Raw genomic sequence first — 26,404 nt, 5'->3', positions numbered from 1 at the left:
TTACTTAAAGCTGTTCAGTACATGAAATAATATTTTAATAATTTTAGCCAGTTATTTTTGTCTACTCCCTAGGAGGGATTGAAAAATCTCAAACTTTATTTTTAATAGTATTTTTTCCTTGAAGTACTACTTCTGAACATAAAAAGTTATGCGTTAATCTGCTGCAGCATGTTTTGTGAATCATATTATTAGATGTTAAACTCTGCAAAATTTGGACTGAAGTGTTAAAGTCTGTCCCTAATGTGGAATTTATTTTTTTTTCCTCCAAGGTGGTGAGCCTATCTGGATCCCATTCACTTTTAAATATGACCCCACCTACTCAGACTGCGCTGGCAAGCAGTATGTGAAAAGAACTTGGTACCGCAAGTTTGTAGGAGTGGTTCTTTGCAACTCCTTAAGGTACAAAATTTACCTCAGCGATGACCTGAAAGGTAGGCACCAGGGTTAATTTCCTGCTACATGATTGCTTGTCTCTTCATCTCCTGTCTTTCTTCATTTCATATGTGTCAGAACTGTGTGACCACTATGAGAGTCCTCTCAAGAAGAATTAGCAGTAGCTCTTACACAGGTGCCATTGCCTGAGAGATAACGAAAAAAACTTTCCATATTGTTGAGCTGGGGTAACGGGATCATCTCATTGGCCTTTCAGACTCTGCTTATGACTATTGTAGTGCCTTGGTATAGTTTCAATACAGTGTTTAAATAATAAGAGATAAAGAGTCCTGTCTGAGAAAGAGAGCTCCACAATTTTCAATTTTTGTTTGAGACTGAAGTCAAACTAATGGTATTGACATATTGAGAGATTTTTACTTTCACATTATAGATTTCAACTAATCCAGTTGAAATACTCTCCACCTGTCACCCGTGGTGCACTGCCGATGGACTTGCAAAATGGGGACTACTTTTTACTGAGCTGTAACCTATTTATTTTCCATAATTTCTGCTTCCATACTGTGAAGGTAGCATTCTCCTTCTTTCTGGCCTCTGTTCATTGGTACTACTGTGCATGTCACTGCAACATTCTTCCTGCTTTCTTCCACACCTACTTTCCTGGTGGTAAAGAGTATCCCAAACATAAGTATTGCTGAGTTAAGTAATCTGTCTGTATCACTATTCAGATACCTTCTACAGCATTGGGGATAGCTGGGGAAGGGGTGAGGACCACTGCCAATTTGTGGATTCACACCTGGATGGAAGAACGGGACCTCAGTCGTACATTGAAGCCCTGCCCACAATCCGAGGTACAGAATGAGGGAGTGGGATGCTGGCCAGGAGCCTGTTATCCCATCTGTAGGATTAAGGGGTAAGGAGCAGAGCACAGAGTGGAGCTCTGTCCACAGCTGCTGGCGGCTCTCCGGGGAGTCCAGCTGATGCAGCAGCTGACAATAGATTATGCAAGTCCCAGAGGACTTGTGGGTACAGAGAGAGAGAGAGACAGAGACAGAGAGGGGCATATGATGCAAATACTATGCAGCAACAAAATGCAAAAACAAAACAAAAATAATTTTATAGGTCTGTGAAACCTTTCTCTTATTGATAAGACCTGCTTGATTGATTCAAGATGCAAAACCTCTTCCATGTGCCTAAAGGGACCAGCTACATCTTTGCAAACACAGCTTTTGTGAATGATTTCTATTAGTTCAACCAATGCAAAACACAAAGGAATATGTCTAGTGACTTAAGGTCAGTGCTTTTATTCTGGCCTGGTAGATACCTTTCTCAGAGGGAAAATTCTTACCTTGAAGGAGTTCCTCTGAGCAAACTGCTCACCTCACATAACCAAGTAGAAGACTGGCTGTCTTCAATGATTGGTTTCATTTTGTAAAGCAACCTGTCTTTTCAGTAAGTGTGTTGGTTTAAATTATTCAGTTAGCTTTAGTGGTTTCCATGTTAAATTATGTGTTGATACTCTTTGCATGGTGGTGTTACCAGGATGAAACTGAAATAGTAATTGATATTTATATATCACTGTGAAGTACTGCACTTCTTAACTCAGAAGACAGATGATTAATCCAGATGTGGATATACTAGGTCTAGGAGACAGAGATAGAGAGCACACAGAAGTTTTATTGTTGGCACAAGCCATGGGTGTTTCAGATGTTCCAATGCACGAGCTATGCAGACAAGAATGCTGCACCTCTTCTAATGCTTTAAGCAGCCACATTCTTTCTGCAGATGAATTAAAAGGGGAATGGAGGGCTTAGCCCAGTATTTACTGCATGAAATGATACCATCTTGTTTTGTGAAAAGCTGACTTTTGCTGATAGTCTCTTAAGCCCTGTGAGATAATGTGATTTGATGGTATTTTTTGCCCCAGAGTCCTTCCTATATTTAAACTGACTTGGAAACTTCATAAACACAGCTGAAATATGCCCACCTTTTCGAGTGAAATGTAGAGGCTCTTTGGCAGGCCACAGAATTACACAATAGTTAATAAAGATTTTGAGAAGTAAAACCAATCAAAACTACAAGAAATATGAAGGACCAGAGTTAGACGATTCAAGAAAGATCTCAGCCAAATACCAGGGCTAGCCACTAGCCAATACCCTTTTGATACAACTCCCTGCCAGACAGTTTGTAAGTTTTCGTTTGTGCTGTGGGATTGACTCTCATTGCATCTGCTACTTTGTTTGAATTGCTGTGTCTGCGTTCTGGAGTACAAATGGGTGTTTTTCTCCCGACAGGGTATTACCGCCAGTACCGCCAGGAGCCTGTATCATTTGGACGCATTGGATACACAACACCCTACTACTATGTGGGCTGGTATGAGTGTGGTGTGCCCATCCCAGGGAAATGGTAGCAGTCTGCTTTCCTGTCTTAGGTAGACCATGCTTTTGAAATTATTTCTACCAGAGGACTGTGAGCAACTGATTGGGAAAAGGAAAAAAAAAAGATAAATGGGGCAAACCAGTGAAGACCAGCTGCTCAAGAAACCCTCATGAAGACAAACATGGACACCCTTTACCAGCCTAAATCTGTGGTGCTACTTGATTTCTGCTTGGAAGCAGGGATAGGATGTAAGTTTGGTGTCCTACCTTCCTCATCTGTGTCTTTAAGGCACAAAGAGAAGGTTGCAATGTGTGCAACCTGTGAAAATTAGAACTGTATTAGCCATGAAAATTTGGAAGTTTATTATATCTTACAGGAACGACCTAAGCATGCTGTGCTTGCTTAATGGGATGCTAAACTGTCTTCTGCTGCCCCATGGGGCTCCCCTATGCAATCATGCCATGTAACTGGCTACCCACCAAAGGCAGTATATTCTCCTGAAGACTTACCCTGTGGGTTCACTCACTGCTGGACTAATCACCAGGTCACAGTGTAAATTCACTTTAAGATATATCTGTATCTATATCTATATAAATACAGTACTGTACATCTGCAGAAATACTTCTTAGAGATGCTGAGATCTTCTTGTTCACTCGATAAATATATTTGGAATTTTTATGTAAAAGGTGCTGTTAATTCTTTGAAATATTGCTATTCACAATATATTAACCAAGGAAAGAGCTGTATTCTTCTTGTGAGTACTGTTGATGTAACATTTGAATTATTGATAAAGACCCGTGTCCCATTTCCTTGGCAGCCTTTGGACTGGACATTCAGTGGGATTCTAACCCTCCATCCATGTTAGAGTAGCACTATATAGTTCAGCAAAAACACATACACAGCAGTTCATCAGCATCAGTTAAGCTTTCTAACCTTTACTATTTAAAATTTTAGTGCAACCTTCCTTCAACCCATTCTCATCTTATTTTGTATGTTATTTATTCCTTGTCAGTATCTTTAATGTTACTGTGCAGAGGCATAGGATGAGTAATTTGGAAATTAGAAACTGCTTTTAAGTTATTTGCTTTCCAAAAAGAAGCCCAAGCCACCAATATGGGAGTCAACTAGCAGGAAGCTCATTTAACCATGGGCACAAATTGGGATACAATTCTTTTTAAATACCACCAACATCTCTTCCAAGTGGACCAGAAAGCAGAAAGTGACATGAATGAAAGGCCTAATGATTATTTTTGCAGAAGGCATTTGGAAGCTTGCAATAAGGTTTCATTGTAATATCTCAACAAATTTTGCTCATCTTAGTAAGACTCACCTGTTCTGGCAGCCTGGGAGAGAAGCAGTAACCTGGGGGACAGATCCAGTCTTTGGTCCATCTTTCACTCTTGTTCCAGCTTACATGTAGAGTAGGTCTAACACCTCCTTAGTTGCTTCCTGTAGTTATTTTAAATTGTATGGGGGCAAAAAAGGGAATTAAAGTGATTAAAAGAGCATTTTCTTTATCATGGTGATTTGGGTTTTAACGTTTTAATTTTTCTCACATATTTTTGCTTCAGTACAGTGCCAAATATATGGTCTTGAAGTAAAATTTTTTTCCCTAATAAACCTATGATACATGGGTCCATTTCTATTTCATCCTTTCTGGTCATCTGTGTCAAGTAATCTAAGTGACAAATTGTTAGCTTTCAGGAAGTCCTCCTTGGGACAGGACTAAGTGTCAACTTTTTGTAAGGGATTGGAAGCATGTGAATGTGTTGTTCTCTTTCAAAGATGCTTAGCAGCTAGTGTGGAGTTACCAGGGGCAAATCATGCCTGGTCAATGTCTTCATTGAAGTGGCTGCTGCCATGCACAGAAGAAAAGGGAATGTCATTGGCTTCCATAAAGCACTTGGCATGGTCTCCCACTATCCACTTGTAGCCATACTGGTGGAACATGGCTTGGAGAGTTGGTCTTTAAGGTGGGTGTGAAATTAACTGTGTTGTGAGGCTCAAAAGGTTGTGATCAAAAATAACACAAAGTCCAAATGACAGCTGGTTCCAAGCACCACCCCCAGGGGCCAGTACTGGGTCCAGTATGGTCTAATGACCCGCTCAATGGAATGGAATGCATGGATGGAGTGCTCCATCAGCAAGCTTGCCACTGATACTAAACTGGGGCTGGGGAGTGGTTTATGTGCTGAGAGCTGCTCAAAAGAGGGACTTCTATGGGCTGGAGAAATTAGATGTCAGGAAATGCATGAAGTTCAGCAAAGGGAAGTGAAAAGTCCCACATGTTGGCCCTTTTGGCAATACAGGCTGGGATGACTGCACAGAGGGCAGCTTTGAAGAAGAGCTGCATTATACCTTCAGAGAACACAGTAAATTCTGATTTGTTCATCTGAAGAGACATGGTTCCTTCATTCCCTGTCTCACCTTTGGGGTGAGACAGTCTCATTCAGAGATGTCACTAGGGGTGAAGATTGAGGCAGTTTTTTCTGCAGCCTCAGCTGAGGAGGAACTGGGTGGTGCTGGGATAGGGGTGGAGAGCACTGTGCACTCTTCCCCTTCAGTGTAAATCTTCTCTGGGGCTAAACCAGCCAGGGCAGAGTCAGCAGCAGGGCACAGCAGGGAAACACGTGAAGTATAATAGTATGGAGTCTGTTGCCTTTGCTTTGAGGTCTGCATAAGTTCTCTGTGCTGTACAAGGTAAGCCGATTGACACATTTGCATCGTTTGCCCCGTGTTTAGTGTCAACATATTATGGTGATACTAGGTAGTTTCTTGAAGAGATGATGCTGACCTTACTCTTTGTTCATCTAAGAGGTGGTGGGAATACAGAGGTGACTAAAAGCCATTTGGGTCAGGAAAGCCATGTCCCAATTCAGATTATCTCTCCAAGGCCCTGTCAGTGTCCTGAACAATGGGAACCCTCCGCTCTCCTTCCCTACTTCCCTGCTGTCCCCATGACACGCTGGTCCTGCCATGCCAGCATAGAAGAAGAAGCACAATCACTTGGGAGCTAAACTGCCTCCCAATTTACAGCTGTGGGGCTGCCCTGCATATCGGGGAGTGTCATACGAGTTAGGGTAGCGCTAATGGGAGAGGAATTTTTCCTCTCTCAGCTCTCCTCCCATGCCCCTCTTACTGGCAACACCACATCTGCATCTGGTTTTCAAACTCTTGGTGCCAGCTCAGAGAATGCCATGTCCCTTCAGAGGCTCTGAGGGCTGTTGCACCACCCCTGCTTTCTTGTCTAAGTGACCTTCAGGGAACAGGATGGAGGAGAAGGAGGATCCCCACTGAGAGAAAATTCACACAGCTTGGGCCTGCATTGCCTCCAGTCCAAGTCTCTCAGGGGTGGAGGGATGCCAGGGCCCTGCCTGGTGGGGAATTGTACAGAGTTGTAGAAGAAAGGGATGAAAACACAACAGAGGAAGGGGTGGGGAGGAAAAGACAAGCAAGCTGCTCAAAGCATTGTCTGGCCTGGTCAGTTCCAGATGCTAATCTCTGATCACTGTACCATATTTTTGTGAGAATTAGAATTTTTGCCTCAAAGGCAGCAGGAACAATTGCCAACATGTGACAAATGCCAAGGGTTCTGAGGGACAGCCAAAGCCCTGCATGTGGACCCAGCATGTGAACAGAAGAACTCTTTGGTGATGAAGGAAGCACTGAGTGTCACTTGGAAAGATAATAGAAACTTTTGTGGGAGGTTACCCGACCCTCTGAGCAATGATCCTTGCAGTTCCTCTCTAGGAGGAACTACACAGTTTCCTGTCCATAGAAGCCATGTCCTCTTTTCTTACCAGGCAGATAGATGTTGTACAAGTAAAGAGCTGTCTCCCTCTCACAGAAGAGAAAGAGGTAAATGCAGAAGGAAATTAGGTCAATGTGGCAGTAGTCCAGCTCTGTTTCTTAAGGCAAAACTGGAATCCATGGATGTTTAAAGTCCCACCCACTGAGGCCTGCCAGCTTGTCTGAGGGCCCTTAGCTGGTAACATTTGAAAACAAAGCCCTGCCTTGTACTGCTACTCCCTTTCTCACCATGCTTGTGTGTCCCATAAAGCAGGAAGCACTCCCACAGGACTTCTGCCACATCACTCTGCCAACTGCATCACAACAGGCAGTGAAATGTATGGCCCTGATGAGAATGAGCGTTTGGGGAGAATAATGCCAGAATTGTAGCTGAGTGCAAAAATCCTGGTGTCGACACTGGCCAGTCAGGTGTCTAAGGCAGCATCTTGGGGGCCTGGCACTCAGGTACCATCAGCTGCCACAACTCCTTGTTCTGCTTCAGGTTAGTTAAAAACTAACTAAAAGTAAAAGGGAACATTTTCTTGTTGTCTATTGTAGACAACAGTTTGTGTGAAGGATGTGGGGGAGCAAGTGTAATTTTTCAGTAACTAATTTTGTGCTTTTTTTTCTCCCCTTTTACTTTTGGAATTAAATTTGTAGAACTTAGTATCTATCGCAAACAGAACAGACGACTGGGGATATAAGCACCATAAAGTCACCCTAGGACACTCTTAAGGGCCAGTTGTGTTGCCAGTGTCACCCAGCTCCAAACATGGCCTGAGCTTCAGGAGAAGAGCTGGAGAACCTCCACATGTCATATGCCAAGGAAGCACATATTTGTGTTCATGAAGCTGAGCCACAGGCCAAGCTGCATGAGCAGGGGCACAGTCAGTGGGCTCAGGGATGTACTTCTTTCTTCAGCAGAGGAGAGCCTGCTCATGGAGTATATTCTGCCCTCCTGTATGAGGCCAGCTGGAGGACAGCAACAAGAAGATTACCATGATGGTTAGGGGGCTGGACATACAGGGAAAGGCTGAGCACTGAGTTTGTTCAGCCTTGGGAAGGGAAGGCTTGGCTGGTGGTGATTTGATATCTCAAGTGGCCAAATGGAATTATAAAGAAAATGTTCCCACACTTTTGACAGCGATACACACACGGAAAGGCTGAAGGCAATGAATACAGACTGCAACATGAGAAATTCCAGGACATATTAAGAAAATGTGTGTATCATCAAACTTATCAAGTACGGGGACAGCAGCCCAGAGAGGCAGGGAAAAACTCCATCCCTGAAGGTGTGCATAACTGGCCTGGACAGGCCATGAGTAACCTGATCTAACTTTGATACTGGCCTTGCTTTGAGATTCAAGTGCGTTGGATCTCATTTTCAACGCTTCCTCCAACCTGGAGAATACAAATCTGTGAATGATACCAACCACTGCATTATGCAGCCAGACAAAACCAGAACTAAAACTTCATAAAAAACAAAGTTCCATCTCCACACATTTTCCACAGTGGATTTATTTATTGGACAAAAATCATCAAAAATTTACAGAATGGCTGAGGTGGGAAGGGACCATTGAGAAACATCTAGTCCAATCCTGCTGAAAGCCAGGTTAGCTACAGCAAGACCATGTCCTCTTGCATTTTAAAGATATGTAATATTTCTCTGCAACCTGTGTCTGTGCTTAACCACCATCCCACAATAAAAAAAAAAATATTTTGTTTAAATGGATTTTCCTGTATTTGAGTTTGTGCCCATTGATTTAACTGTGACTGGATACCACTGAGAAGGACCTGGCTCTACCACATCAGGGATATGATTCCATTGTGCTTTCTCTTCTCCAGACTGAAAAGTCACAGGTCTCCCAGCCTTTTGTTATATCGGAAGCGCTCCTGTTCCCTCACCCCCTTCATGGGCCTTCATTGGGTTTTCTGCATTATGTGCATATCTGAATTGTACTGGTGAATCTCTAATTGAACACAGAGGAATCCAGGTGTGGAGCACTGAATAAAGGGGAAATAAACATCTTAAAAAAAATAGTAGTAGGTTTTTTTCCTAAATGGAAGCTGCAAGATAATATATGATCATTTGTGAGGAAGTGAGGGAGGCTCTGAGGGCAAAAGCAGGGAAGAAGTGTAGTCTTCTAGACTCCCATGAAGAATTTCTGACCTTGGTTTCTTATTGAGAGTAGCCTGGTGTCAGGTCTTTGCTCCTCCACCTCACCCAGCATCTTCGTCTTCATGCTGACCCCTGTCTTGCTTGTTCCAGGCTGCAAAACCTCTCCTAAGTGAGCCCATCATGTGCTGCCCATGGGTGTCCCTGCTGAGCAGGACTGCCTGTGTGGCAGGTCTTGCTTGGGCCGAGCTCCCGAGCTGGTCAGTCACCTTTGCCCACACTGCTCTGAGTGGTGAGGATCACTTTGGGTAGATCACAGATCAGTTTTGGAGGGAAGGGGCTGCTCGAAATGGCTCCTCAGAGTGTTGCAGCTGCCCTGCTCTTTGGCTGGGACAGCCTTAAGAAAGGCAGAGGCCATCTGCACAGCTGCACAGCCACCCCAACAGACATCTGTGGGCAGATATGGGGAGTCCTTTCCCCCAGGGAAGAGGAGGGTGAGAGCCAAAACCTGTGCCATCGTGACCCATACAGACAGAGCTGCCTAAAGGCAAGAGCTTACACAGGAGAGGCTGCCCAGAGCAGATACACTGTGTATATTTTTGTTCTCTACTGAAAGAGCAGAGTATGTAAATACAAGTCAGCTGAGGTCTGTTTAGTTTATGCTGTTAATCAGCAGTGAATAAACAAGAGGAAATTGTTCCAAGCTCTGAGTATATTACAATTTCCTCTCCCTAAATGCAAGAAAAAACAAAATCTACAAAATTAATAGTTTTGTCAACAACAGCTTTAGGCAGTGCAACCTAAACGAAGCAGAAAAGTAACCAACTAGAATGAGGACCTGTCCATTAATTTCAAAAGCGTTATGAGTTATTCTTACATCTACTCTTCATCTTTTGGTACTCTCCTGCTCTGAAACTTTACCTTGAAAAACTGTGCACTGATGGTCTTGTCCACTCTACTGCATCAGCCTGGCTCCTGCACAGATCAGCTGTGGTGATGCTGCAGCCCCTTTGGTCTTCTGCCAAATACTCTTCTGGTCCTCAGTCTGCACAGGCTCAAAACTCATCTTGCCAACAAACATGGAATGACTTTCAAGATGATGGGGAATCTTCCTCTGATGGGAAGGCTGGAGATTCCTAGCTTTGCTGCTTGATTTTTGCTCAGAAATGGTCTAGGTTGGGTTTGTGTTGACCAACCATTTCCCAATTACGTTTACGCTCTTATTTTACATTTTAAGGTTATATTATTTTTCTGGATTTTCAGCTTCCCTACTAGAAATATGCTTTAAGATCTTTGATTACAGAGAAAACTCTGCTTTGGTTTCTTCCTTTTGAAATTTTCTTCCGAAAATTATTCTGGAATAGTGTGCTAAGAAATCTGCCTGGACTGTTTTTCCTTAAAGCACCAAAGTTTCAGAAACCAGAAAAAACCCCGTGTTTCTGAGAGCAGCTGACATACCATTTATTCATACAGTTAGTGAGATCTTACGTTTATTATGTAGTATATTATAATATTTCATGCATCAATCAATATATCACAAGACATTTGAGCAACCTGTACTAAAAACAGAATTGCTTTAAAGGGACAGCGTAGGATGTCAGGACAAAATGTTTCATAAGGGTTGTCTGAGTTGCATCTGAGGAGAAAAATGTATGGCACTGAAGAATATAATATGAACAATACATGGTATATAGCAACTTCTTAGTAAGTTTTAGAGATATGCTGATGTTTCTAACAAGTGGATTAAGTAGGTATTATAAGAATTACGATGGTTACAACTTGGAAAATTCTGAAAACATTTGGAAATCTTTCACTGGTTCACCTTTTACTGCACTCTCCAGAGGCTGAATGTCCCTTGGTACTGCCAGTTACTCCAAACACCTTGAGGTTAATTAAGCTGAGTGATCAAAATGTGATGCACTTTTTGTGATCCCTCAAACTTCTGAGATTCCCAGACCTTGGCTTCCTTTGCAAAAAAAAGACAGACTACAGTCTGCCAATGGAAATGTTCTTGGTTCAGGGATCTTTGCTGTGTAGCAAAAGCAAACTGCTGAAGACAGGTGTCTAGTTTTTCTGTGCTGGGGGGTGTTCCTGTCATCCTTGTGTATAGCTGCTGATTTCCTTTCTCGTCATCCAAATTTTCATTTTTGCAAACATTCCTTTCACCTGGGAGGTCGCAGCTCTGAAGAAGAGCTTCAGGCTGGTGAAAAGCATTTTCTTGAAATAATCCTGTAATGTGTCACTTGGGAGGTAAAAATGTTGTGGTGTGGGTTAATATCTGCACCACATAGAATGTTAAGATTTTTATAGCTGTTGTGTAAAACAAGTGAGATTGCCTAATTTGCCTCTCTCCCTTCAAGGCTTTAGTTGTTGGCTCCATTATTGTGGAGGTGAGCATGGTGGGTGTCCACTATTTCTATAGCTATTATTACCAGACACATCAAAACCAAAGCATTTGTTGTCCAAGCAGAAAAAAGAGGCAAGAATCGGTACAATGGCCCAGTGCCCTCTGGGGTTTTGCTGACTTTGCCAAGTCTCCCTTGCTCACCCCTTGTATGCAACTAAACCTGAGGTCTCCTTATGTTAAACACTTCGTTCAACAGCAGTACACCAAACCATGCCAATTTGATCCTCTTGGTTCTCACTCTGCCAAAGAATAACAGGAAAGGGGATTGCAAGAATGCCAATGGAACAATCTCTGAGGGTTTTCCTCTACAAGAAAACTCCCTGATAAATATTATCCTTGTCTTAATGTTCCTTCATGCAATTACAGAAGTATAAAAGGGACTCTTAGGAACCCTCATGGACTCCTGATGTTTCACAGGACTGGACTTTGGATATCTTGGGGATCTCTCAGCATGGGACAAAATTTGGTCATTGGTTTTTCCAAGTTTCACTGTAGTCTACAGACTTATGCAGTGTTTAGGATGCCCAGTTATAGGAAAAGACCCTCAGAATGGGGTCTTGTTTTCAGTCTTGCATCTTTTCCACAAGCTTTTGTTTCTATTGTTGTCACTGAGCCTCAAAACACTTTGTAAAAAGGCAGTTTGGTACAGACTCCGTGCATTTCACACACATGGGTCTGTAGTCCTTTTCAGGGTCTCAAATATCAGCTGGAATTGCAACTTCCTCCTTCATTTGGGTCATAAGGGGTCAACAGCTGCAAGGAGACAGTCTGGAGCTGGAGGCTTCAGACCAGATGATTAATACCCACCTCCTTCCCTATATTGCAGTAGAAGACCTTTTCACTTGAAAATGCAAAATCTACCTTCCAAAAAGCTGAAGTTTCCTATATAAAAAGGGGCATTAATTCATAGTTAGTTGACTCAATACAGTACTGGGGGCAAGTTATAATTGCATTTCAGTTGACAGAAGTGCATTAGAGATCTTGAATTTAAATTGGTATATAAAATTGGACAGCTGTTTACAGATGCAGTGAAGTGAAAGCTTTTGTTCAGTCTCAAGTTGCAGTTTCTGCTGCCATGTGCTGGCAGGAGAGCAGAGCAGCTGTGACCACAAACTCACGCTGTGGGTGAGCAGAGATCCCTCTGTTGAGCTTCACCTGAGAGGGTAATTACTTTGAAGCTGGAAGTGACTGAAGATAAATTAATATCTTAGAAAGCATGCATAGTGCCATGTAAGGGTCTGTTTGCTGTTTCCCCCCTTCCTGGCTGATTCTAGGCTGTTTTAGTTACACAGATAATGTGGCTTTCTCTACATGCATACTACTGCTGTGTTCCCCTATTTTATGAGAAATGTTTATTTGGCTCCTGTTATGTTGTTTTGTGTTTTATGACGTTGAACTGGGAAGTGTCTCTCCTTCAAGATCTGAAGAGATCTAATGGGAAATAATGCACGGCAGAACATAGAGGCATGGTTTGACAGAAAGAGTCAGCCCTCAGATGAATTGCAGTTCTTGCACTTAGGTAGGAAATGGACCCACAGAGAAGCCAGCAGAGCAATGCCAGGTTTACATTTGGCTCCCTTGATGTGTGGATGGACTACCTGATGTCTGTGTTGACATGGACAGCTTAACCCACTCTGGAATTTCAGGAAGCACTCAAGGAATGCTGCATCCACATCTGAGGATGTCCTGCTTGCTTAGACTTGTGTTCTGGAGCTGTCAACTTTTTGTACAGAGCTTAAGTAGTCACGTTCAGACACATGAATTTACTTATCCAGTTTGTCCCTATGAAGCTAGCAGAAGCTAGCCAGCTATTGAGGGCTGGGAGCCAGTTACAGAACAGGCTCCACTGTTCCTGAAAACAGCCAGTCAATCAATCACATGCTTTTTTCAATGCTGTATGATGAATACTTCATATAAACCAGCTACAGGGGAAACTCCATATAATAAATGTTGGCACCACTACCAACATTTGATATTTTCCACTTGCAAATGGTCTTTGAAACAAACTGCACTGTACTTCCAGAGTTTCTGAGCAAACATGCTCAGACAGTAAGTAACTATAATCTAGAGCTGCGGGAAAAGGAAATGGAGGGTAAAAATGTTTTCTCATCCTCCAGAAAATAAAAGGGGCACAAAAAATTAAGAAGGTGAATGTGGGTCTCCAAAAGAGATGTGGGAGATGCCTGAGATCAGTGGACTTTCTTTTACTGTAACCTCTCTATGTGCCTGACACAAGGTGAAAGAACTGCCAAATGCCAAGACCTACACCAGAATTTTGCTTCCAGTGGCCAGAGTGTTTCTCTCTAAGCTGGTAGTAAGAAAGAGGAAGATATTTAGGTATGGTTAAGACATATTCCCTCAGGAGAAACAGTTGAAAGCAAGGAGATTTGAGAGTCCTTCAATGGCAAATAGAATTGGGACAGACCCATAGCAGACTGCAGCTGTAGCAGGAAAGATTTGGAGATGACAGGAACGCAACACAGTCCAAGGACAGGATGGTTAAAAATCCACTGTCCTTCTCTTGAGGTTGGTGTGGAAAAAAAGTAGCAGAAAACTTGGCATCCTGTGTGTGGAAAGCCAGCTTCTATGAAAGTGGGAGGAAGAAGAGTTAATTGCTGAGTAGGAGGGAGGCTGAACTTCACAGTGGGAGGTTTTACTTATTTTATGGGGCTTTTTCTGGGCTATAGAACTTTTATGAGTCTCTGAGGCAACATGTGAACTAGTTAGAAGTCCTACTGAGCTGGAAAGAGCACAGAAGTGCAGTGAGCTAGAGATAAGAAAAGATATTTAACCCAATTTATATTTCCACTTTTTTGTAATCCACACATTATTCATATGCTGATATTGAATTTGTATGATATTCATATGCTCTTTCCACCCCATCCCCCACCAATAAACCTTTCAAAGCACTGAAGCATCAGATTTTTTTTTCATCATGAACATTGCAAAAGTCCTTAACATCTTACATTGAAAAATAATTCTACATTCCTAAGCCTTGCCATTTCCAAGATGTTAGGGACAGGGATAAAAATCCCTCAAGAAATGAAAAGTCATCAGCATGGTTTGGGGTTTCAGTGGTTTCACTCCTTAGCCTGTGCTGAGAAGACATTCCAAAGTACACAGCTCCTGCTAATGCCACTGCCAGAACACTACTCCCTCATCCATGTTTTAAATTTGTCCTCCCAAATGTATGAAGGAGGAGAAAAGGCCAAGAGTGGAAAGTGCAAAGCCCCAACAGAGCCAGAACATTCTGAGGTTGGTATCTACATTATAGCCAGACCATGGCTGGCCCGGATGAGTTTGTGCCTGCTCTGTACTGCCAGTACAGCACAGAGTGGTGGTATGGAGCAGCTCTAATGCCATGCTTTTCAAGCCAAATCACTTTCCTCTGTGACTGAGACATCCTGTTCCAGGTCCAGGCCTCCCTTGCCTCCTGCAAGGCACAGGTAAGTTTGCTGTAGTAAGTAGTTTCTACAGCCGTAGTTAATTTTCCATTTTATAAATACAATGCTGAAACTAGAATGATATTGAAAAGCAGATCCACATTAAATACCCTGTTTGGCACTTCAATTAAAGGTCCTTTAGAAATTTGTGGAGTACAGCAATCACCAAAAGAGCCCCAGCACTCCCATCTCTATTTAGTCTCACTGTGAATTCAGTGTTTAGAAAGACTTGTTTTGAATTTAGCATCTTCTGTCAAGGAAACGCTGAGCTATTTGAACACTTTTGAAATGTGACATTTTCTTCAGAGCAGGAGTGAGGAACATATTCTTTGGTGAGAGCCAAGTAGACCCAAGCACTCTGGCAGGCCAGGCCCTTTAATGATGTCCAGTAATGGAATGGCATGAGGATGGAGGGAAGTCAGAGGGCTGGGGACCAAAGACTGATGTCACAGACCACAGCTCTTCCATAGCCAACCTGGTCACCCATACCTTCCTTCACAACTTAATCCAGCAGGTGTTGGGGGCTGCTCTCGGGTCTCACTGAAACTCTCTTCTGCAGGCTCAGCAAACCCAGCCCCCTCAGCTTCTACTCACAAAGCAAATACTTTATTCCTGGCCATAATAGTAGCCTTCCACTGAAATTTCTCCAGCTTATTGATGTGCTCCCAGTATGGGGAACTTAAAAATTCCTCGTGGTATTCTGCACATGGTCTGTTCAGTGCTGAGTGGAAAAAGCAGACACCTCCCTTGATTTGCTGGCTTTCTCTGCTGCCTTTGGACAGAAAGGACAAGAGAACAGTCCTGATTTTGCACATGCTTATATTAGTCACTGATTTTATCCTGGCAGGCCTGACAGCAGAATTTGGATCAGAGTAAACAGCTTTCAGCCTCAGTACTTGAGCTTTGTCTCCCATCATGAGCTAAGGAAAAGAGCAACAGGGGGACACATTTTAAAAAATAGCTGAAATACCTTGAACCACAAAACCCAATGAATCTGTAAACTGATAACTACTAAAACTTCAAGGGATGAATGCAGAGGAAAATGCTGTTTATTTGATTCACACGGCTAAGTTCACCTCCCAGCTCTACACCAAAACCTTTCTGGGCAGACACCTCCTCCCTGTCTAGCACAGGACCAAAGTCCATGGTGCTGTCAGCCTGAATCTTTAACTGCTCATCCATTTTCCTACACATCCATGTGACTGGTGCACAAAACCATGAGTTTCCTGGACCATGAGTTTCCTGGGACTTAAGAGACCTGCACCACTCCTCTAGGTTTCCCTCAAAGCTCTGCCTTATGAGACCCCCATGCTCCCTTGCAAGCGTGTCATATACTGAACTGCATGACTATACAGAGACTGCTTATAGCGGAGCCATTTCCAGCACTGCGAGACACAAAATTGATACAGAAATTCAGAGAGGTGGTGAAATGCTGGCTTTATTCAGTCAGTGAGAGCCAAAGGAAAATGTCCGTATTCCTTCATCAAGCTGAGCTGACTGTTTACATCTGTGATTCCTTCTTCACATACTTTGCACTTAATGGTCATGGAGCTGCTTGGGAAACACTTGCATGGCTTCAGGTCAGCTGCGCACAGAGGCCTGGGAGGACAGTTGCCACCAGGACAATGGCATCACTCTGATCAGAAGCCTGAAGCAGTCACATGCTGCATTTCAGAAAAGAAGAAGATTGAAGTTAGAAATCTGCTGAAGGGTTTACTGCAATGAACCTGGAAAGGTTGGCCATTTCTAGTAATGTATCGTATTCTTTCCATCTGCAGCTACAGATTGCAATTTCAGTGAAGTTTGGTTAACCTAATTTCCAGAGTATTTTCTTCTTCATGGTGCCTTTTGCTCTTCAGGGTCTGACTAATAGCAGAAATGTTACAATTCTTTCCACTTTCTTACTGATCGTATTTGCAGCCAAGCATTGTTAATCCACAAGGTTTATTTAAGTATAACCAGCATTTTTCTGACCGTTGCTAACAATATCCTTTTAGGTGAACCATCTGAAGCACACACAAGAGCAATTTCCACAGGTGGTTTCTGAGTGGTCTTGGGAATACAGAGAGGTTCCAGCTGACTGGAAGGTGGTGAACATTGTCCTGGTTTTCAAGAGGGGAAAGAAAGAGGAAGCAGCATGAGGAGCAGCTGAGGTCACTTGGTTTGTTCAACTTGGAGAAGAAGAGACTGAGGAGAGACCTCACTGTGGTCTTCAACATCCTCACGAGGGGAAGCAGAAGGGCAGGTACCGATCTCTTCACTCTTGTGATCAGTGAGAGGACTTGAAAACAGCATGAAGCTGAGTCAGAGGAGGTTTAGTACAGGTATCAGGAAAAGGTTTTTCACGCAAGAGGGTGGCTGGGCTCTGGAACAGGCTCCCCAGGGAAGTGGTGACAGCACCAAGCCTGACGGAGTTCAAGAAGCATTTGGACAGTGCTCTCAGGCACATGGTGTGACTCTTGGGGTGTCCTGTGCAGGGCCAGGTGATCCTGATGGCTCCCTTCCAACTCAGCATATCCCATGGTCTTACGATTTATTTACTTATGGGCATTTGCAGGAGCAGAACATGGAACATTTGTATTTAAGGAATTTCCAATTTAAATGGAGGAACTGTGTCTTTATGGATGCTAGAAAATGTTTCAGGTCATCCAAGATAAAGATTCTGAACTCTTTTCAGGGATGAGAATCCATTCCTGGACAAGGAGACTGCAAGCACATGTGAAGTACTGACTTAATTTAGAAGAGAGATAGGAAAGAGAGCTTAGATAGCTCTTAGACTTAGAGCATGCTATTTAAATATTGCAACTCACACAAAATCACCAAGTGTTAGTCTGCTTCTCACCCCCAAGAAAGTTGTGTAAATTAAACATTTTTTTAAACAACAAATTCAAAGTTATCTTCATTTGCATTCTTGAACTGGAGCATTCTGCTTTCACAATGTTTCCCATGAGGTTGCAAAAGCTGGGTTCGAGAAATAGAATTCCTCTGGTACACTTCTGCTACCTTGACTTCAGAAGTTAGAGGGTGAGCAGAACACCAGAGGGCAAACACTGCAAGGACTGTCCTCAAGAATGACAGACTTGTCCTTAAGAGCTGACAGGGCTGCATTTGGGCACCACTGTGCTGTTGCATGACAGCTCCATCTTCCACTGAACTAACTGCATCTGTCATCCCTGTAGGGGTAGAGATGGGTCAGTGATCACAGAGAGAATAGGGCTGCAGTGTCTTCCCTCTTTGGTGCCTGCTCCTCCAAGCAGGAATAGCCATATAAATTACAATTAAAACGAGCCTGAGCTACTGACTCCCTTCAAGCTCAGTCCAGAGATTAGGTGATTTATGTTTTTACAGGCTGGATGAACTGCAAGCATCCTGGCAGATGGTACTCACATCCCCACAGGAAACTCTCAGCACCTGAGTGCAAGCTGAGCTGTTGCCTTTTTAGCTCAGCTTGTTAGCACTAATTTGGGAGATCTTACGGAAAGGAGCTTTCTCCCTCTCCCGACAATGACAGCTTCATGTTTAACTAATTGTTAATCACTTCCTACACACTAATTTCTGCACACACAGATGTTTTGGATGGGTTTGATCAGCATGATTTCCTGTGGCTTATGGAAAAAATAGTTGGAGCTGAATATATTTAATGTCCTACTAGCAGCCACATTTGGCCCTGCAGGCTCATTTCACTTCTGATGCCAGTGACACTTCCTGGGCAGCATGGCTGTGCCCAGGAGCACTGTGGCTCTGTCTGCTGTAATGGGGGCAAAGAGGGAAGTTACTCTGCTGGCTCTGCAATACAGAAACATGGGACTGTGCTGACACCAGCATTCTGTTGCAGCAGGAGTGTGTTTTTGAAGTATCTGCCCTCACATGCACAACCTACAAAGATTTGTACTGCAGACTGGCCTCAGGGAACTCAGACTGGCAGGTGAAATGAGGCTGAGAAGGATCACTGAGAGTCCTTGTAGCATGCACCACATCTTCATGGGCATCTGAACCAAGCTGGAGGAGAGCTGAGTGATGCGAGGTGGGTCCTCAGCACTGACCCACTCTCAGACCTATTCCAGCTGTGCTACACTGTATGTTGGTGCAAAGTCATGCCCTCCTCAAAAATCCACCTTGGTTATTAAGCACAGAGTTTTGAAAATAGCAGAGCATTCCTTGGAGAGATTACATACAACAACTGGAAAGCTAGGAAATAATAACAAAAAAATAATCCTGCACACAGAGAGAGAATCTAGTAAATCTGGTTTGGATAAAGGCAGCACAGCCCCGAACTTTCACCGAGTTTCGAGCTACAGCCTCAAGCAGTTCAGAGAAATGTCCTCACCTTGCCCTCCTCCTACCTCCTCCAGAACCATTTCTACTCCTGAGAGCTTCCTGCAGCTTTTTATTGCTCTATTGTTTTAAAATCCCCTTATAGGATCCCTGATATCTTTGAGGGTATTTCTACCCCACTTTAAGATCTCAGAGCAATTTCTCTGAATTTTTCACTGTGATGCCTGATCTAGTCCAGCTAACAATCATATGCTGGAGAACTGAGGTCCACGGAAATATTTTGCCCTTACTGATGTTCATAAGAGGCTTTCCATCCTTTTTGGCTGGATGAGGTTTCAGCCTTCAGCACTGCTTGCCTTTAATATCACTGTGACGAATGAACGTGCAGTCACAAAGTTTTTAGCAGACTTCAAAACTAAAATGGGAAAGAAATGCATCCTAGTCAGTGTTAAATAAATTTGTGAACCTGATATCTATTTCACAACAAACAAAATCATTTCCCACTGATCTCTCCACCTTAAATGGCTAAAACATTCCTTGTAGAGAAGTCAATACTTCCAAAGAATTTTGCCACGAACATGAAGAAGCCCTCAATGTCCATCTGTGTGGTGGTGGTGGTCACAGCATTCTCCTAGCACCTGCAGCATGGCTTGGTGGATTTCCTGTGCAGACAAAGAAAATAAATTGTCAGGTTTTGTGGAAAGACTAATCTCACCCTGAAGCAGGGGAGGGATGTAGCTCTAGGCAAACACCTGAATGTTGGTGCCTGCTGCTTCCTAGAGGTACGACTCATATGCCTAAACACAGGCCTCTCCCTAAGGTGCAGTAGTGTATCTTGTGTGGTCCCTAGACATGATCTTGGGAAGCTGTGGGTCACCTGTAGGTCTGGTGTTTTACCCCCCAGCCCCACAGGGTGCCCGTCCTTAGGCATCTACATTTAGGCAAGGGAGTGAAGGTGAGTGAAAAGCCAAAATTCTTCCTGGCAGTACCCCTTGCACTCAGGGAGCACCACTGTGAAACCTGCACTATGGTAGGACCAAAATATTTGTCGTGGCTTCATCACATTTGGTGTATCAGATGCACAGAATTAAGGCTGGGTAATTAAGCCTGTATTTGCCAATAGCCTGGTCAGTGAAACCAAGAGATATCCCAGATTGTTGCCTCCACAGGGTCAGGGGGAGGGCACCACCCATACCTTAGAAATCCCCACTTGTCAGAGGATCACTTTTGAAATAGAGATGTCTTAAAATTAACTCCAAAGACAACAAACATATTTAGGCTAAAGGACAAATTGCTGGATGATTGTAGACACAGGCTTTCTCTTTTATTACAGAATCCAAATGCCATAGGGTTTGTTACCAGTTTCAGACTTCAGTGATTTATTTTTTTTTTCTTGACTGGAGTGGAATGATTAAAACCAAGAAATTAGTAATAATGTTCTGCATCTGTTTGGCAATCAATTTCTCCTTGCTTTAAGTGTATTCAGCAGCTCTACATCTCTGCTGAGTCAAGGATATTTAGTGAGCAGCAAGGGTGAAATATATTAGCTTCTAAAATAACTCCATTAAAATTGCAATGAGAAAAACAGAGAGAGAAAACTTCAAAGTTCTAACTCTTGTATGGCTTGGCATGTTCCCCTTTATTTATTATCTGTACTGGTATAGTGCCTGCATCAGGGAGCAGTAACCTACTGTGCTTTGGAAAGCAGCTAACAAATGTGTCCCTGCTCTGTGATGCCAACAAGCAAAGTCAGGGAAGGAGTGTAAAATTGATGGAAGTCAGGTGACACATAACTGGGAGAAAGGTAAGCTTTAGGTCAAGCCTGTGGGAGAGAGAGAGAGAGTAGAATCTTAGTATTCAAATGACAAAGCTGTAGGAAATGGAATACAGTGGAAGCTGTTTTCAACACTGATTTTCTTTAAGACATTAAACAATAACTTTTGTTCTCAGCATCTTTTTCTAGTCTGGTGGTGGTTTCCTTTTGGAAGCAAATTGCTCAACTGGTTTGTGGTCCAAGGGGCCGTTCCTGATATGAATGATGTGTGCACACATGGGCCGGGTGGAAGAGGCTCCTCCAGCCCTACAAGGACTGTCAGGATCTGACATTCTTTTCTGACCAGAAAAGAAGAAATGTTGAAGTCCTGGAAAAAAAAGAAAAATTATACATAACAATTACAAAGGAAATTAACATTTTACACTGAGTGACTGGATTCTCTATTTTCCAAATCTTTATTTTGATTTTGACCTTTTAAAAAATGTTTCCACATGTTTTTTCTTCTCAAGTAACAAGTCTTTCAAAAGGGAATTCTGTTTCAAATGCTAGAAAGGAAATCCTTGGGATGCCAGAGTATTCAAATGTTCCAACTATTCCCCAAATTTTCTTTTTGCACTGAGCCATACAGGGGTGTGAGGACCCTGTGCAGTGGCAGCTCCCTGTCAAGATGTGGGGAAGGCTAGAGACAGTGGTTTGCCCATGGCATAGCTCTGGTGGCCAGGCTGGTTCTGGCTGCTCCCACAAAGGCCAGTTACAAAAGGACCCTCACCCACCACCCATGTGGCCTCCTGCTCCATGCAGAAGGTACATCTGAGTGAGGCTTTGCCCTAAAGCCATAAGGACTTGTCTTCCTTCCAGCAGCTGTGTCAGCAGTGACAGCTGGAGGTACTTACAGTCTTCAGCAGCACCATTTTGTTTCAGTTTGCTTCTAACCACATCAACCCCTCTTAAAAGACAGGTGTTGCTTCCTGTTCTTTAAAGTCATGACCCACATGTTCACTCACTGCAGAGGTGGAGGCTTCTCTGCTCACACTGGCTGTTGCTGTATAATTTCAGAGAAAATTGGTGTGGAATGATCTGGCAGCCAGAAGGACCATGTAATGCTGCCAGGGAAGCATCCTCAGTTCTTAGGGAAAAGTAGCCACCTGATGGGTTTTAATGATATGCAAAACTTCCTGAACTGATCCTAGAATGGTATTTCTTAGCTTTAGGATTGCATCTCAGAATGAGATGTAACACAATTTCATTGTTTTTATCCACCTGCCTACCAGAATCAGTGATTCTCCAGCTTGCCTCCTCTGAAGTACAATTCATGACATCTTGAAAGCCCTAAACTGAGTTGCATCGCATTCCCAGCATCTTCCAGGCATCTAAATCTGAGTTCCCCGAACTGCTCTCCCCTAAATCCTTCCAAGCTGGGCTCTCTTACTCAGTGGTTTTTGGCTGCCACAGGGAATCTGTGGCTTGAACCTTGATGGAGTCTGAGTTCTGCTATCAACCAAAGTAACAGTTCACTGCCTCTGTGAAAAAAAAAGAAAAAAAGAAAAAAAAAAGAAAAAAGGGAAATGAAAAAGGGAAGGAAAAAAGAAGATTAAAAAGGGAAAGAAAAGGAAAAACATAAGGATAACATGTAAAATTTGGAAAGTACTGTGACTTAGAAAGTAAGTATAGATTGGGGATTTAAGGAAAATCTCACCCAGTTTATGTCACAAGACTTCACCTTCTGAACTGGAAAGGACAATAATGACAGAATGAATCTTGGAAAGAGCTACTGGCTCTGAGGTGTTTATTTCCATTTCATCGCAAAAGTGAAACAATGAACCGCAGTCGTTTTCATTCCAGAAAGCTTATCTTTGCAAGTAAGTGGGAGAAACTCAAGTCCACCAGAGGAGGATGAGTCCTTATGGCAATCAGCACTTTTGTAGCTCATTATCTCTTTCTTTCAGCTCAGAAGATTGTTTTCCTCATAAATATTTCAACATCCAGCAGAATGTGGTGGGAAGCCAGAGGCCCAGCATGCATTCGAACCCGCTGTCATAAACTTGTCTCACAGTGAAGTTGTCCTGAAGCCTGACCCAGCTGTGAGTATCATCTTATACAAGCTAGAAGACAGGAGGACAGCTGGACACCTTCAGGTGCCCAGTGTGTCTGCCTTAACCAGATAGTCTGATGCACAGAGATGGAGGGTAAGCCTGGCTCCCATCCCTCCATCTGGACAGCAGAAGTGAAACCAGGCATTTGCCTGCTGCTGCTGGTGATAAGTGAAAATAATGTCACACACTTCCACATTTTTATGTATGTGGCCAGTGAGAAGCAACAGTCCCAAACTATTGGGACTACTTCAGATGCTTAGAAACAGGCTCTATAGAGGAAGGACCAGCACATTTTTACATTAAAAAAAATAGCTAAGCTTTCCTCATTTTCCTTGCAGTGGATACCCTGCTCCTGCTCAGCACCTCACTCTCCTTCCATTCCTTTCCAAACTTTCATTTTTCAAAATCTATACAACCAGTGATATTCCTACATGCAACAACAGTGCAACAGCAAAAGAACCTCAGTTATGACCAGGCATCCTTCCAAGGAAGAAGAAAACTAACAACTGTGGCTCCAAACTCTTGGAAGGGATGTGTTGAACATACATCTGTGGTAAACAGAAATTTCCAAACCTTAGTTAAAACACCTTCCTTCTTATAACACAGATGAAATTACTGGGAGCTTGCTGTGCTTGGTAATTGATCAAACTATTTAAAACAGTAAGAGAAAACATCAGTTGCAATGTCGGTGAAAAATATTTGCAGAAGTGCTGATGAATATGATTTTAATCCCATATAAAATTGTGGTGAGAAAAAAGAAATTTCTACTGGATGGTCTCCACAGTAAACCTTAGTTTTTGCTTGGTATTAACCCACCCTGAATAGCTTCTGATCTGATCCTATTTTACAATAATGTAGAAAGGCACACCAGGAAAATCATTCACTGTGCTTTGTTCAGGTAACTTTTCACATGAAAAGAGAACAGAAAATTAATGTTGGGGGAAAAAAATATATTGATGGACTTCCCTGATAATTTTAAACCTTCCACAGTTCTAGAGGAGAAGGTGGTAAGAAATGAATGGTCCTACAGTGGGAGATTGATCCATTTCATGGGCAAGACCTAGCCCTGCCAAACCCTTGAAGGAGGCAGAAATTTCAAAGGATAGTTTAAGATTCTGGTTTGGTTTCTTCTCCTTGGAGGGGTTGTGGGATATAATTCCAAATTCAGCTGAGTTTTTGCAAAGCTAATGCAGAACTAAATATAATGAAGGAGTAAATTTCAGAAAAGTTTAAGTCTCACTTCCATTTTTGTTCTCCTAAGCCAGGAAATTAAATTTCCATGGGAACATCTACACAGATCTTAGTTTATTCAGCCTAGAAAAGAGGAGATTGAGGGGAAAACTAATACCAGTCTACATCTTCCTCACATGGGGAAGGGGGGGTAGGTCTCCTTCTCTCTAGCCACCAGCTGTAAAACCTGAGGGAATGATACAAAACTCTGCCAAGGAAGGTTAGGAAAAGTTTCTTCACCCAGAAGGTGGCTGGGCACCGGAATAGGCTCCCCAGGGACATGGTTATAGCACCACACCTGACAGAGTTCAAGAAGATTTTCAAGAAGTTCTCAGGAACATTGTGTGATTCTTGGGGTTGTCCTGTGCAGGGCTAGAAGTTGGACTCAGTAAGTGATGCTTGTGAGTCCCTTCCCACTTAGGACATGCTATGATTGAATGATGATTCTATAATAGAGTAAGTACAGAGATACCTTGAGTAAGGTGACCTGAATGCCAGAAACAGAGCAGCCATTGCAGCATGAAGGTTGCCATCAATTGCTTTGGAGATGCCTGGCTCAGCTGAGGTGAAGGTGGCTGTCTACACTTTCCCATAAGCTCTGGGACAAACAGAGCTGATGGGACTCCAGTCCCATCAGCCCCTTTCCCAAAAGCAGAGGCTGGGGTGTGGACACCAGACCTTTCCGTGCAAAGGTCCCTGGGAAGGGCTGGAATTAGACACAGCAGTCAAGTTCTTTGCTGCTAAGACTGTTTTTTTGCCTAGCTCATCTGAACCTTAAAATATTGATCACGACCTCTCATTTTCTGTGGCATTCCCACTAGAAAGAGCGTTGTTTAACTCCCTACATTATGTCTCCCACTTATTTTAATGATGTAAAAAGCTCCATTTGCAAAGAAATTGTGATTTGAGTATCTAAAGCAACGATGAGAAAGTGCACCAAAAAAAAAAAAGACTCTCAGCTCTCCCAGATTTAAATTCTTCTCATTTTATGTTCTGAATATGAAAGGAAAACTTGGAGGAGATCAGATTAGAAGTGACTGTGTTCTTTCAAATTACAAATTTCAATTTGTTACTGGGGCACTGGAGAGACATTACCAGCAGGGTGTCTCTAATTTGTTGACGTGTACAGCTATTATGTACATTTTAATATAGATGCCTACTTTAATCACAGTATGCTATCAAGGATTTTCGTGCTGGCATTTGACCTCTTCTGTGTGAGAGTTCTGTGTTCCCTAGTACCAAAATGGCTTGTAAACACTTTTAGCTGCCCTCAGGGGTGGAGCTGATGATTCTGCACAATGATGGAGGAAAGATCTATGAAAAGCCATGCAGCCTCTCTACCTCTTTGACTCTCGGCACCCCTTTCCCTTCCATTTATTTTTTTACCTATTTGTGCAGAGTTTCAATTTTCCTTTATTGCCCATTTGCAACAGTTTTCCTGTAGGCAAACAATAGAGTAGGGAAAAATCACTTTCATAATGCCTGTTAGAACATCCTTCTACCATGCAAGCTGTGGCCACTTTAAATCCCCAGGACAAAGGAGGAAGTTTATCAGATGCAACCACAGGTGCTTGTCTTATTATTTAAAGTATTGTTCTTGTAATAGAAGTTGAGAGATAAGGGTGTTCAAAGCTGCATCTCAGATTTGGCCTTTTGACTAGCATACATCTTCAGGGAGTTTTGGCTTCTGTTCTCTATGGTTGTTTCATATTTTCCCACACTACATGAAGCATTAGAACTAGTATTGGAAAGAGCACACATTGAGCCATTTGACAATATGATATGGTTTATCTTCTTCATTGGTGTGACATCCATTAAAATGTGCATTTGGCCTGGGACTGTCCAAGAAGTGGGCACTGCAAGAGTTCCAAATCTGCTTCAGGAAGAGATAAAGATTCATAAAGTCAGTAATGGGACCAGCTCCTGAGTAGTGTGCTCCTGAAGTGGCAATTCATACTAAATGAAGGTGATGAAACAAACATCCAGTCCGCACAAGATTTTGTAACTCATCCGATCACAAAATCACCAGGAAAATGCCAAGCAAAGAAAAATATCACAAGATCACGCCTCATAGAGGAGATTTGCTTAGAAATATGTAAGTCACCATGGGTAAATATGGAAATTCCTATGGGGAAATTGTGGATGGAGAAATCTATTGGAGGCAGCAAAAATCCCTTCCTCAGTTGTCTGAGTTTGGCTCATTGCAAACCAACTTTCACCATATTCCCTCAGCGTGGCAGAAGAGTCTGAAAACAGAGATGAAATATGAGCATTCCTAAACTACTTGAAATTGCTTTAGAGGGCATTTCTAAAGAAAGCATAGGAGAAAAACAATGCCCTTTATTAAATATTATTTTTCCCAAACTGGGATGGCAATAGTCAACTTGATTTGCCTTACTAAATCTCTAAACGACTCAGAAACAGTGAAACCCACCTCTGCTGTTATCTGGGACAATTTAGCAGTGTTGGGTCAGGAAAACTTGGGTTTCTGGGTCCTATCTTTGGGAC

At 42.8% G+C, this 26,404-nt stretch overlaps 1 protein-coding gene across 1 annotated transcript in view; it reads left to right on the top strand.

Annotated features, from left to right (window-relative positions):
• FNDC1 (fibronectin type III domain containing 1) overlaps positions 1 to 2,800 on the top strand; it is a 37,451-nt gene extending 34,651 nt beyond the window's left edge. Inside the window, exons 18-20 of the mRNA XM_062488857.1 lie at positions 270 to 431; positions 1,119 to 1,241; positions 2,685 to 2,800. Of these exons, the coding sequence (XP_062344841.1) occupies positions 270 to 431; positions 1,119 to 1,241; positions 2,685 to 2,800 (401 nt within the window). The remainder of the gene's footprint in view (positions 1 to 269; positions 432 to 1,118; positions 1,242 to 2,684) is intronic.
• The last annotated feature ends 23,604 nt before the right edge of the window (positions 2,801 to 26,404 follow it).

This window comes from Cinclus cinclus, chromosome 3 (assembly GCF_963662255.1).
Source record: "Cinclus cinclus chromosome 3, bCinCin1.1, whole genome shotgun sequence".
NCBI classification, from domain to species: Eukaryota; Metazoa; Chordata; class Aves; order Passeriformes; family Cinclidae; genus Cinclus; species Cinclus cinclus.
This window is presented reverse-complemented; position numbering and strand designations above follow the sequence as displayed.